Source organism: Rattus norvegicus, chromosome 10 (assembly GCF_021556685.1).
Source record: "Rattus norvegicus strain SHRSP/BbbUtx chromosome 10, alternate assembly SHRSP_T2T, whole genome shotgun sequence".
Lineage (NCBI taxonomy): Eukaryota > Metazoa > Chordata > Mammalia > Rodentia > Muridae > Rattus > Rattus norvegicus.
The window spans coordinates 74,978,919-74,993,333 of NC_141543.1; the positions used below are offsets into that span (position 1 = coordinate 74,978,919).

Below are 14,415 nucleotides of genomic sequence, written 5' to 3' on the forward strand. Positions count from 1 at the left end.
GGCTGTCCCTTTGCCAGTTCCTGCTAGCAGGATTTGAGGGTTTCTATGAGGGACGTAAGTAGTAAAAGCATGCTCACCACCAGTTCTTAACTCTCCGTTTGGCGTTCACCTTGCTAATTTAGGGCAACTATTGGAAGTAAGAAGTAAGAAGGTGAGAGGAAGCTAAAGATTTCAGAGGAAAATGTGAGTGGAGATTCTGTCAACATCTGGGCCGATATATATATAGCTTGGATTTGGGTATCCCGCAAGTGAACCTTTCCAATAAGCTTTAAAAATTAGGGGCTTCATGTAGGCCTTGTGGGTTTTTATAGAAGTACTCAAGAGTATAACTGATCAGAGGAAATAATTTTAGATGGCTTTGTTAGGAGATTTAAGACAAATCAAAAGGCTCTAGGATTTCCTGATTCCGTGTCTACATAAACAGTGTTTCAATAACTTCCCAATGTGCAGAGTAAATCTAATAACCTGACCTTCACTCTCAGAAGTTGTTCTCTCTTGACTTTTCTGTTTCATTTTTCCCTCTAATTCTACAGTTCAGGCTGGGAAGTATGCTTTCCTTGGTTACATAGTTTCCTCTCTTTTAGCGATAGGAAAACCCAAATTTGTCTATTGCTTCGTGAATGGGGATGCCCTTGACATCTGTCTTGGGAATTTTTTGTGTTCACTGGAAAAACACTTGTTGGGAAAGCTTTGATGTCTAACAGAGTAGGATGGTTTTTTTGTTTGTTTGTTTTAAGCAGTGTAGGTAGTAGGTGCTTACTTGCTGCAAAGTAGCACGTTTCTTTCCACTTGTTTGGCTTCAGTTTATTTCTAAATACTTAACAGGAGTATTGATGTGATTCCAGTGATAATTAGCAAAACCTGTGGGTTTGAAAGATGTCAACAGTAAAATTCTAATTTCTGAAACTGCCTTCGCTTGCTTATTAGTGTTGTAGAGGTTTTGCTTGTGATTTGCCAGAGAATAGAAACATATCAAAGGAAAGACTAAGTCGTTTTCAAAGTGGAAGGGGAAGTTGGGAAATAATAAATTTATACATCAGACCATGACTAGGTAATATCAAAGAACTGCCATTGTGAAAGCTAGCCTTGGAGAACTCTAAAGTGCTGTGACCAAGTTCAGGTGTAGAGCACTTCTCAGCTAGTAAGTAGGAAAATTTTACCTGTCACACAGACTGGTTTAACTGGTCTGAAGCTAGTGTTTTATTTTTATTTGGAGGGTCTTCATATGCTTAGCCTTGGACTTGGAATTCTCCTGTCTCACTGTCTCAAGGATTGTAGGCTTGTGTTGACATACTCTGCTCTGTGTTTTCTCCCGGCTCCCCTTTCCTCCTGAGATATGGTTGCTCCGGGTAGTATATAGCTGTCTTGGAACTTTCTTTGTAGATCAGACTGGCCTTGAACTCAGATCTGCCTGCCTCTGCCTTCTAAGTGTTATGATTGAGGGTGCTGGTCTACTGCACCCAGCTTTTCCATTACTCTTTTCCTTTTTTGTTTTACATTTATTTGGTGTGTGTGTGTGTGTGTGTGTGTGTGTGTGTGTGTGTGTGTGTGTGTGGTCATGCAGGTGCTCAGTTGCATGTGTGGCGGTCTGAGGACAACCTTTTGGAGTGGGTCTTCAGGTTTGAACTCAGGTTGTCAGGTTCCATAAGCGCTTTTACCCACAGAGCTATCTTTCTTACCCCTTTTAAAAAAAGTAACCAAAAAACTTTTATCTATTTATTTTTTGTGGGGAATGTAAGTATGCCTGCCATGTGAGGTCAGAAGACAGTCTGAAATCTGTTTTCTCTTATGTCGTATGAGCCTTGGGGATTGAACACCAATCATCAGCTCAACAACAGTCCCCTTTACCAGCTGAGCTACCTTCTGGGATTACAGTTGTGCGCCACCATACTTGTTTTGTTTTTCACGTTGTGTGTGTGTGTGTGTGTGTGTGTGTGTGTGTGTGTGCGCGCGCACTCTTGTGCAAGCTTACATGAGGTCAGAAGACAATTTATGAGAATTGGTTCTCTCCTACCATATGGGTTCCTGGCAAGTGCCTTTATCTGCTGAGCTGTCTTCTTGGCCTTCAAATCTTTTTTATGCAGTGTGAGGGATTGAACCCAGGGCTTTGCGGATGCTAAGCAGGCATATCACCAATTTAGCATGCTCCCCGTACCTTTCTTTAAAATAGGCATATCCTCATACAGCCCCCAGGCCACTTGATTCCCAGGGTTTCTGTGAGTAGGACCCAAGATATTTGTAGATGATGTCATTTTCGAATGTCAGAAAAAGTTAAGTAGCTCCGTTTTTTGTTTTTGTTTTGTTTTGTTTTCAGTTTTAAGATAGCTAATACCTTAATTATTGAATGAGGAACCAACAATTAAAATTGTGCAATAATACACTTAAATTTAATGGTTTTACTTGGGAAAGGCTAGGCTACTCTTTGAAACAATTCAGAAAAAAAGTTATTTCATTGTTCTCTTAACTTTTTTTTTTTTAAAGATTTATTTTATTTATTATATATAAGTATGCTGTAGCTGTCTTCAGACACACCAGAGGAGGGCATCAGATCCCATTACAGATGGTTGTGAGCCACCATGTGGTTGCTGGGATTTGAACTCAGGACCTCTGGAAGAGCAGTCAGAGCTCTTAACCACTGAGCCATCTCTCCAGCCCCTGTTCTCTTAACTTTTATGTTTTGTTTGTTTTGTTGTGTGACAGGGTTCTCCATGTAGCTGTCCTAGAACTCTCTCTCTGTAGACCAAGCTGGCTCCAAATTCAGAGGTCTGCCTGCCTCTGTCTCCTGAGTGCTGGGACTAAAGGTGTGTGCTACCATCACCTGGCATTCTCTAACTTTTTCTTTTTTAAGATTTATTTATTTGTTATATATAAGTACACCGTAGCTGTCTTCAGACACACCAGAAGAGGCCATCAGATCGCATTACAGATGGTTGTGAGCCACCATGTGGTTGCTGGGACTTGAACTCAGGACCTTTGGAAGAGCAGTCAGTGCTCTTAACCACTGAGCCATCTCTAGCCCATCTCTAACTTTTTAAAAACATTTATATGTGTGGGTGTAGGAGGAAGTAGAGCGAGGTTGGAAGATAATTCTAGGGAGTCAGTTCTCTCATTGGACTCGAGTTTCCATGCTTGAACTTGAAGTCTCTTTACTAGTTGAGCCATCTCATCACCGCATGTTCTTAAAGGTTAATAACGGTAGAAGCCAGCATCAAGCATATTTCCATACATTTAAATACATTTAAATGGAAATACATTTAAATCAATAGGCTTATGAATAAACACTGAAGCCTTATTGGCTGAAAAGTAAATCGTAATCAGTGTTGAGGGGGCTACCATTTGAAAGTAGTCCTCATTAATCCATCCACTTTTTAAACAGGTTCCTAGTTAAGTAGTTTGTATCTGTCTTTGTGGTAATTCTCAGCTTTACTTGAGTGCAGTGGTTTATCTGACATTATATAGACAGAACCCTTGACAGTAGTGTTACAAGGGTGCTGCATTTCCTTGGAAGAGTGCATCTGATCTGGCATAAGCTCTTACAGGTTTAGCTGTTTAATCTCTGCCAAGTGTATTCTAACGATTGAATTCTCTTGCCATTACCCTGTCTGGTTTTAGGATGGTTAAGGAGACAGGTAAAGGGGTTGGGGATTTAGCTCAGTGGTAGAGCGCTTGCCTAGCAAGCGCAAGGCCCTGGGTTCAGTCCCCAGCTCTGAAAAAAAAGAAAGGAAAAAAAAAGGAGACAGGTAAAAAGTTTCACAACAAGGGATTTTTGTTGGGTGCGGTAGCCCTTGCCTGTAATCTCAAAACTCAGGAGGCAGAAACAGGAGGGCTTCCGTGAGCCAAGGGCTGCATTCGAAGAATCCTATCTTTAAAAAAAGGTAGAGAACGAAACCAAAAAGGGATGTTACTCACGCTACCCAAAGGTCGATGTCCTCAACTGATGCCATTTTACATTCCTATTTTCCAGTGTTGTTAATTGAGACTTAGGTTCATTCCATCCCTTCAGCAATCCTTCCTTACCTGAGGAACTGCAAAAGTAGTTACTATTTTATAACACTGGGGGTTGAAGTCACATGAGCTTACATATGACTTATGAAGAAGTCATCTTAAATCAGCCTGTATAAATAATTTTCTTTAACATGATAACGTTTGAAATTTTTTTTAAAAAGATTTATTTATTCATTTATTATATATAAGTACACTGTAGCTGTCTTCAGACACACCAGAAGAGGGCATCGGGTCTCCTTACAGATGGTTGTGAGCCACCATGTGGTTGCTGGGAATTGAACTCAGGACCTCTGGAAGAGCAGTCGGGTGCTCTTAACCGCTGAGCCATCTCTCCAGCCCCACGTTTGAAATTTTTGAATGAACTTGTTAAGTTTGAAAAATAGACCTAGGGGCTGGGGATTTAGCTCAGTGGTAGAGCGCTTGCCTAGGAAGCGCAAGGCCCTGGGTTCAGTCCCCAGCTCTGAAAAAAAGAACCAAAAAAAAAAAAAAAAAAAAAGAAAAAAAGAAAAAGAAAAATAGACTTAGATTTGAGGAAGTTTTTCCTTAAGATCTCATTTATGAATTGTGGCCAATCCCTATGACAGAAACTCAAAAGTGAAGCTTTTCAATCTGTCTTTAGTCATTCAAATGTAGTCATTGCTTACATGTATGTGTGCATGCATATACACATATCTGGGGATAGTAAGGCTGATAGAAGCTTGATTAATTAGTTTTTAATCTTATTAGAGGTAATATCAGGTTAGTTTATGATGATGGATACCTGGATTGTTTGTATTTTTTCTTTAGTATTTATTGGTATTCCTGGGTTTGGCAGACAAGTTGTTTAATTTCTTTATTCCATTTCACATAAGTTAATCGTTTATGGTGCACATCTTTAATCCCCCCAGCCAGGAGGCAGAGGCTGGTGGATCTCTTGAGTTTGACTTGAGTTCCAGGGCAGCCAAGGGTACACAAAGAAACCCTTCTCTTAACCTCTCCGCCAAAAGTATCTAAGGAAGTTTCTGGTCTAGTTTTCCACTTAATATGATTTTTTTTTCTCCATTCAGGGTTTCCTGTGTGGCCCTGGCTGTCTTGGAACTCTGTAGATCAGCCTGGTCTCAAACTCCTCCTGCCTCTGTCTTCTCAGTTCAGTGAGCACCACCACTGCTTGGCAGGGATGTGTTTTCATTGTTTTTTTTTCATTTAAAACTGAAATAGGTATTTCACCATCTGATCTAATGTTTCATAGGCAACTAAGTTTTAGGAGTTATTTGGTTTTAGTTTTGGCCTCATGTTGTCTCTACCACTGAGTTATGTTCTCAGTAGGAACCTCTTCCTCTTCTTCCTCCTGCTCCTCCTCCTCCAATATTTATTTATTATGTATACAACATACAGCTTTCTGCCAGTATCTATGCCTGCAGGCCAGAAGAGGGCATCGGATCTCAATACAGATGGTTGTGGGCCACCGTGTCGTTTCTGGGATTTGAACTCAGAACCTCTAGAAGAGCAGACAGTACTCTTAACCTCTGAGCCATCTCTCCAGCCCCCTAGGCAGTTCTTAATCTTCACTTTATAACTTCCTATGTAATTTTAGGGAGAGGTTTAACTCCAAAGAATTAGGAAAGTTGCCTTAACCTATAAATATTTTTCTTGCTCTAGCTCTCCAATGATATTGTGCCTTATAGATCTAGAAGACATGGGAACAACCATAAAAGTCAATGTATTTTAAAAATATTTACTGGGGGCTGGAGAGATGGCTCAGCGGTTAAGAGCGCCCGACTGCTCTTCCAGAGGTCATGAGTTCAATTCCCAGCAACCACATGGTGGCTCACAACCATCTGTAAAGAGATCTGATGCCCTCTTCTGGTATATCTGAAGACAGCTACAGTGTACTTATATATAATAAATAAATAAATCTTAAAAAAAAAATATTTACTTATCTATGCATGTGTGGAGGCCAGAAGAGGGTGTCTGGTGTTTACTATCCGTTTTTGCTTATACCTTAGGAGGGTCTGTCTATCCCTGACCCTGAGGCCCAGGTGGCCTAGTCTGGAAGCAAGCCTGGGGCTTATCCAGGCAACAGGTCATCCTTGTCCAGTAATCCTTAGAGCTGTGGTTGTAGATGTTTTCAGAGACTCTCAGCTAGTTACATGGGTGTTGGGATCTTAATTTTGGTTTCTATGATTGTGGAACAAGTACTCTTAACCAGTGATCTGTCTTTCTTCCCCCAGCTAGCTGCCTGCCTGCCTGCCTGCCTGTCTGTCTGTCTGTCTGTGTGTCTTTGTTTATTTGTTGTTACTGTTATTTGAGATAGGATCTTACATAGCACAGACTGGCCTCAAACACATACCTAGCTAAGCAACATTTTTTTGTTTGTTTTTTGAGGAAAGGTTTCTCTGTGGAGTCTTGGCTATCTTGGAACTTTGTAAACCAGGCTGGCCTCTGCCTCCCAAATGCTGGGATTAAAGGTGCACCCTAGCAGTGTTTTTTTAAGGAAGTCTTCCAGTCCTTGAGACTCTGAGATAATTGGGATACCCAGATTGTCAGAACACTCTCTAGATGCTGTCCTTTGAAATATTTCAGGGCTTTTTAAATTCAAAAGTGGAAATGCATTAGGTTTTCAAAGGATACTATTTGAAATAAATACTTAGTCCATGTCTCCTAGTTTTTTAACCTTATAACAACCCATCAAAGCCTGGTATTTACACAGCATTATGTGATACTGGGTGGTGTAACTCTAAAGAGAGAATAATTTTTCTCATCTTCATCCACAAGATGACTTAAGAGTCAGTTACATAGTAAGACATACAGTGCTAATATGTGAATAATATTTTAGTTATCTAAATGCTCACCAATAGTAAGCATTGCCTATTGACATCTTATAATAGACCACAGTCTTATTTTCATCAGGAAGTTTATATTATGAATGTGTAAATTCTGTACAGGATTCAGTCTATCCTGTACAATTATTTATTTGGAGGTAATAACGGTCTTTATTTCTGTTGTTAGCTTTCTGTGAGTTTACCATGCATTAACTCTTCACAAGTTTTCTCACTCTTTCAGAACACCGATATGAGCTCAGACTCTTGGCTAACTCCAGCCTAAATCGCTTGCCCCTTGGATCTGGCACTTAATGGTCATCCTGGGCTCCCTCTTCACTACCACCCTAGGGAGTCTCTTTCCCGTCTTTTCTGCTGCAGGAGAATTCATGCTGCACATCTTCCACACTCTTGGTATTTTCCCTTGGTATTTTGGGGAATATTCTTTAGTGGCATCTTGAGAGAGAATACATGGGAAGAAAATAGTTTTTAACATTTTATTTAAAAATTTTCAGCCTACAACGAATAATGCAATAAGTATCAATGTTCCCTTGGTCTAGATTCATCGATTTTTAATGTTTTGTCCCATTTGCTCTGTTGCTCTCTGTTGTGTGTATATTACTTGTCGTGAGTCATTTCAGACTAAGCCAAAGAACCCGTACACACTTCTGCTTATTTCTTCTAATAATTAGGACATTTTCTGGTTCAATCACTTACTGTGTCCCCTTCCCCCATTTGACATATAGAAATATGTGATTTATATTTCCATTTAAGATTTCTTACTCATCTCAGTAATACCTTTTTCTTTTTCTTTTTTTCCTTTTTGGAGACAGGGGGCTGTCCTGAAAATTACTGTGTAGACCAAGTTAGCCTCAGCCTCACAGGAATTCATGCCCGCTGGGATTGAAAGTGTTCAGCACCAGGTCTGGGCTTTTGTAAAAACGTGAGATAGTGTCTAACTGTACTCGGAACTCACTGTAATTCAGGGAAGGCCTTACACTTTATATTGTCTTGCCTCAGCTTCATGAGTAGCTAAGATCAAAAGCCTGCCACAGATGGCCTACCAGCACTCTGATTCTTGCTTATTTGTATGAAGACACTTTTTCTCCTCTCTGGAAATTTATCGAATTTTCTCTTGTGTTCTTTTTGTGATAGGTATTATATGAACTTGCTCTCTCTCTCTCTCTCTCTCTCTCTCTCTCTCTCTCCCCCTCTCCCTCTCCCTCTCTCTCTCTCTCCATCTCTCTCTCTCTTCCTCTCTCTCCCTCTCTCTTTCTTTCCCTCCCTCCCTCCCTTCCTCCTTCCTTCCCTCCCTTCCTCCTTCCTTCCCTCCCTCACCTCTATCTGGGGATTCAACACTCAGGGCTTCACGGGTACTCAGCAAGGGCTCCACCATGGAACTACACATACAGCTTATTAGTGGACCTTCTTAATCTAAAAGTCTCTCACACTGGGAAGTTTTTAATTGAAATATAAATATATATATATATATATATATATATATATATATATCCCCCTTGATTTTGTTCTTTTGGGAGCTGTTTTCCATAATTGGCCTTTTTAGTAGGCTCTTTAACTTTCCTTATTTCTTATTGTTTATCTCCTTTTTCTGATTCATGAATACATTACATAGTTGTAGCTTTTATCTTTTTGTGATAAGCTTTTTTATTGCTGAGATTATATTTTTAATTTTAAATTTTAAAAATATTCGTATATTTTGTTGGGGAGTGGTGTGATCCACAGTCATGTTTTTACATATTTTTATTTAAAAAATTTGCTTACTACCTATTCATTTCCTATTTTTAAGTATTAAGAATTATTTCTGGGCCAGTGAGATGGTGGCCAAGCCTGGGGGCTTGAGTTTCAACCTGAGGACCAAGTAGTGGAAGGAAGAACTGTCTCCCTCAGGTTGTCCTTTAACACACACACACACACACACACACACACACACACACGTATGTGACCACAAACAAGTGAACAAACTGTAACAAATAATATTCATTTTTTAATGTAAACTTAAATATGAGATTACTTATTTGAGTTCACAAAATTGAGATCAGCCTGAGATTAACAATGAGATAAAGTAGTTAAAAAAAAAGGAACCATTTCTAGTTTTTTGTTTTTTTTGTATTTGTTTTGCTGAGACAGAGTTTTTTTGTGTAGTCAAGGCTAGCCCTGAACTTGGTTGTGAGCCTCCTGGGCTCCACATCCTGTATATTTCTTATTTTTGAATATTTCTTTAAGAAGCTTGCCATTTGTGTTTTGCATGTGTAGTATTTTCTCTTAGATGTCTTGGGCTAACAACAATAGCTCTTTAGAGTTTGACTTTCTTAGGTAGTAATTTTAGACTTAAAGAAAACTTGAGTGGGAATATTCTACAGAGCGCTCTGCACACTCTTGACTAAGCTTCACTCAGTACAAACATTTCGTGTGGTCACAGTCCCTTTATCAAACCCAGGAAGTTAACACTGGAGAGTGGGTGTACTTACTGACAGGACATTTGCCCAGCCTTTGGGGCACTGGGTTGTTTAGTCCCAACACACACACAAGAGAAGCAGTGGAAATTCTTTTCGTAGAGTATTGCTTGCTGCAGACATTTTTCAGATTTTACCCCTCCTACCACATAGAGTTTTCCTGTCGGCTAGCTAAGCCATGATACTGCATTGCGTTTGGTGGTTATGTACTCTCTTTACGAAGGTTTTTAGCCTTTCCCAATGACTTTCAAGTTTGAAGCCTGATCAGCATTTATATTATAGACCCTCAATTCAAACTAGTGTAGTGTTTTCTCATGGATTGACTAAGGTTTTGGGACTGGAGGAAGTAACAGAGATGGAATTGAGTCCTATCTTTTTTTTTTTTTTTTTTTTTTGAGTCCTATCTTTTTATTTTATTGCCATAGTTATATTTTGCTTTTTTATAATCTTTGGTTATATGTTTTTTTGATTTTACAAGTAGTTATTTGTTCTCGATTCTTTTATTTGGATACGTTTTCAGACATCTGGTAGTACTTAACTGCCTGCTTATATTTTAGAAGGTGGATGGAAGAGGTGATGGGAGCTTGTGATAATTTGAGTGAGCCTTACTGACTGTTAGCTGCATCGAAGGACAGTGTGTTAAGAGCGTAAGGTCCCTTTAGTATCTAACACATCCACCCTACCCACCCCAGTGCATCAGCTGTTCAGATTCTGCAAAAGATCTTGTGAGGTCTTGGTATGTTTACCTAATGTATCCAACCTGTGTATGGTTAAGAGTGCCTTTTACTCTTGTTGGTGTTCTCCAGTCTAGAAACTGACCCTTTCTGGAGAACCAGACCTTTGGCCTTTTGTTAGGCTTGTACTGGCCTCATGAGATTGGGGGGCATGGAATGACCTGAAGCTTCTGAAACAGAAGCTCAGTTCTTTCCACGTAGTTCTTTCATGTGCATAGGTGAAATGTTTTGGAGATTTTGCTGTGGTTTTTGGCTTTGTGGATTTACTGAGTTACTTAGTACTTTTCCTGCTGATATCTGGGTAACTGTAGACATTTAACAAAAAAACTCCTTAATTTTTTAATACATTTATTTATTTAGTGTATTGATATCTATGTTGTGGGCGCCAACTCTGTGTGTGTGTGTGTGTGTGTGTGTGTGTGTGTGTGTGACAGAGACAAGAAAGAGAGTAACAGACACACAGGGGTGAAGGAGAGAGAGAGGGGTGTGTGTGTGTGTGTGTGTGTGTGTGTGTGTGTGTGTGTGTAAGTCAATTTTCAGGAGTCCTTTTACCATTGTGGGTCCAAGGGATCAAACTCAGGTCTTCAGGCTTGGTGGCAAGTACATTTCACTGAGCTTTTTAAAAAAACATTATTTTGGAGTTGGGGATTTAGCTCAGTGGTAGAGCGCTTGCCTAACAAGCGCAAGGCCCTGGGTTCGGTCCCCAGCTCCGAAAAAAAGAAAAAAACAAAACAAAACAAGACAAAACAAAACATTATTTTATTGGGGTTTGTGTGTGTACAAACCATAGCATGCCTGTGGAGTCAGAGGACAACCTGCTGTGTGGACTCTGGGATTTAACCTTGCTTTGTAGACCAGGCTGACTACCTGCCCTTGCTTCCTGAGTGCTAGGATTAAACATGTATGGCACCACCTCCCAGGTTGTTTATTTTTAATTTATTATTTTTAATTAATTAATTAATTTTTTGAGACAGGGCTTCATATAGCCCAGGCTGGGACTAGATATTTGTGTGTTACCAAGGGTAACTTTGAACTTCTGGACCTCCTGATCGTCTTCTGCTACCTCTCAAATGCTAAGCTTGCAGGCATAGGCCAGAGGTCCCACTGCACACGGGTAATTTTGCAAAGTTTCTGGGTGTTTCTTATACATAATCAAAATGGAGACTTTCTTCCCTGGATACTTTTAAGTTGTTAGCTGAGAAGCAGACCTAGGATTAGGGGAGTACACTTTTTTGGCTCTTTAGAGTTTAAGGACTTAGGATAATGGGAATGTTGCCCTCTCTCTGGCTTCTAGTCTTTGTAATGCTTATAACCATTTGTAAACATACTCAATCTGAGTTCTAGAAAATGAAGTTATTTTCTCTCTGTTGCCTTATTTTTAATAAAATGTTAGAAGTAATAAGTGTTGTAAAGCATTTATTTCAAATATAGTTTTTTCAGAAAAGCTATTTTATGAAATAAGGTTGAATCACTGTTTGATATGTTTAGAAATAATAAAGTTTTTGAATGTGAAATGTTTTTGTTAAATCATTACATAAAAAACTACTGAACTTTATGCTTGAAGTTAAGTAATATTTACCAGAAAACATAATATTTTGAATTTTACTATTTTTGTACTGCACTGAGTAGAACTGGAATTGAGATGAAATTGGGATAAAAAAACAAACAAAAAGCAACCTTCAAATCTCCATTTTTCTCTTTGTTTAGTTCTTTTTGGAGGCGGATATCTGCTGAGACAATAAGAATTATAAGAGGTCAGTTTCAAATAATACTCTTTTATGTTTACAATGTAGTAAAAGTTTTCATGTGCTGAGATGTTAAACTATGGGTTTCTGTTGTCTTCCACAAAGAATATTGGCAGACGTAGGGTGAGTGACCCAAGTGACCAGGGAGACTGACAATGACAATGGTGGTGACCCACTACCTTCTCTCTAATTTAGGACTGGAATCAATGGAAGTGGGACAGGCTGTGATAGCTTCTAGAGTGTCTGGATGGCTACTCAGTGATTTTCCAGGCATGACCTCCCTTTCTGGTGGCGTGCATGCCTGTGAGGGGGAGCAGTGTTCTGTACAGGTGCTTACCAGGGGGCAGGCATTAGACGAGGCTGCTTCCAGTCTACGCAGCCCTTAGAAAAGGCTGCCTGAGTACTGGCCCAAAGGAGAGGACAGTGGAGCTGGCTGTGCTGGGCCTTTCATTCATCGGCCCAGGGCCTGTATTTTACTAATGCTGACCTTCTTTTCTTTCTCATAAATTTTATTTTTGTGACCATCAGCTTTCAGTCAGATTATGTTAGAATGTGTGCCTTCGCTCCCCTGTGAAGGCAGCAGCTGTAAGGCAGGTGTGGAGGTGCACTCCTGTCATCCCTGCTGCTGGGAGGTCGAGGCAAGTCATTCTCTGCTGTAGAAGCTTGAGACGCTGTCTCTTCCTCTCCTCTCCAAAACCTTGACCAGCCTTTATTTTTTTCATTCTCTTCACTTGCTGTATCGTTTACTATTTTTAAAGTGGTCAGTGTGTTGGACTGTCTTTTTCCTTTTCTGTTGTTCCCTAACTCCCCCTTTCTCCTAATGATTTATCTATTGACTGAACTCCATACAATTTGGAGACTTAAAAAAAAAAAAAAGAAATACAATATTGCAGTGCAAGTGTATAATAAATATAGACAATTTTTTCCATTGCTGGGTATTGAAACAGTTTAAATATGTTTTTGTTTTGTTCCTTTCCATTCGCCCTTGCACTGCCCCTCCCAGTCCCTCTTCCCACCCTTCTTGGTCCCTTTCCTCACCTTAAATATTCATTTTCTATTTACATTTCATATATATGTAGTATATATACATAAAGATATGTTTAAGTCTAGATTCTACCTAGCAGAAAAAAGCGATATTTTGTCTTCCTTCCCTCTATGCTATCCTGTCTTGTTCTCCTCTGCCCCTCCCTCTAGACCTCTTCACCATTGTCTCACTTCTGTATGTATTTATTAATGCTAGTTTTAAAAATAAAAGTTAGCCTAAGTATTCTTCAGCTCTGTTCCAGAATGTTCACAGTTTTTTCTCTTATTTTCATCTATATATTTTGTATTCCTGGCAGTTTGTTATTGTTATTTTCTCTTGCAGCACAGTGATTTTTAAGCTTTGTGTCTTTTGAAACAGTTGGTTTAAGGTAGGCCCAAAAATTCACACTATTAGGGGTTGGGGATTTAGCTCAGAGGTAGAGCGCTTGCCTAGCAAGCGCAAGGCCCTGGGTTGGATCCCCAGCTCCGAAAAAAAGAAAAAAAAAAAAAGAATTCACACTATTACAAATTCTCTAGTAGCAACTCCCAGGTCCAGGAATAACATTTTGGGAACCTTACTGTCCTAACAATTGAAAATATTATTTTGCCTCTAAACAGATAAACTCTGACTTATAAATCATACCAAAAGAATGGTGAATGTGTAATTTTCGCATACTCACCACCATCCGAACATTTAAAAACTGAGTCAGGTCTGGTGGTAGAGATATGTAATCCCCATACCTCAGAGGCTGCTCAGTAGATCACCTTTCAAAGTCAGCCTGGTCCACAGAGCAAGTTCAAGGTCAGCCTGAGCAATTTGGTGTGACTATCTCAAAACAAACAAACAAACAAACAAAGGTAGAAGAGGACTGGGGTATTGCTCAATGGTAGAGCACCTGCTTTACATGTGAAGGTCTTCCTTTAATCCTCAGAATCAAAAAAAGGGGGCAGGGGGGGGAGTGGGCTGGAGAGGTGGCTCAGTGCTTAAAAGCACTGAATGCTCTTCCAGAGTTCAATTTCTAACACCCACATGGTGCCTCACAACCATCTCTAATGGGGATCCGATGCCCTCTTCTTCCAAGTGTCTGAAGACAGCAACAGTGTACTCCCATATAAAATAAATCTTAAAAAAAAAAATCCTCAAAACTATTACCACACCGTACCAAACATTGACCTCTTTTGTTTGATATGATCAAACACTGCTCCATATACTTTTATTTTTGATAGTGGATTATAGCATATAAAATTATCAATAAATTGTTTTCTGATAGTGCTATAACTCGGAACACCTTAAAATTAGGATTGAGAACCATTTTCTGAATAAAAGTAATTGGTTAAGCCACGTATTATTTAGTACCAAGTTGACATGTAGATAGATTTACAGCCTTGGCCATCCTGGAACTCACAGAGATCCGCTTGCTTCTGCCTCTTGTGTGTTGGGATCAAAGGCATGTGCCACCATACCATGATTTAAAGTTTTTATTTATTTATTTATTTATTTTTTCTTTTTTTTTTTTCCGGGGCTGGGGACCGAACCCAGGACCTTGCGCTTCCTAGGCAAGCGCTCTACCACTGAGCCAAATCCCCAACCCCGATTTAAAGTTTTTAAAATAAGTATTTTGAAGGGAAAGGGTAC

The 14,415-nt window shown here is 39.6% G+C and overlaps 1 protein-coding gene across 10 annotated transcripts in view; it reads left to right on the plus strand.

Annotated features, from left to right (window-relative positions):
* The window catches only part of Acaca (acetyl-CoA carboxylase alpha), a 262,246-nt gene that overhangs the window by 53,209 nt on the left and 194,622 nt on the right, over window positions 1-14,415 (plus strand). For 6 of the 10 annotated variants that reach the window (XM_087574065.1, XM_087574066.1, XM_087574067.1 and 3 more), the window contains exon 2: window positions 11,719-11,765. The exons of 3 other annotated variants lie outside the window; for them this stretch is intronic. In XM_087574065.1, the coding sequence (XP_087430191.1) occupies window positions 11,719-11,765 (47 nt within the window). Of the gene's footprint in view, window positions 1-122; window positions 184-11,718; window positions 11,766-14,415 lie in introns of all 10 variants that reach the window. One more of the 10 variants, XM_087574069.1, reaches the window with a different exon arrangement.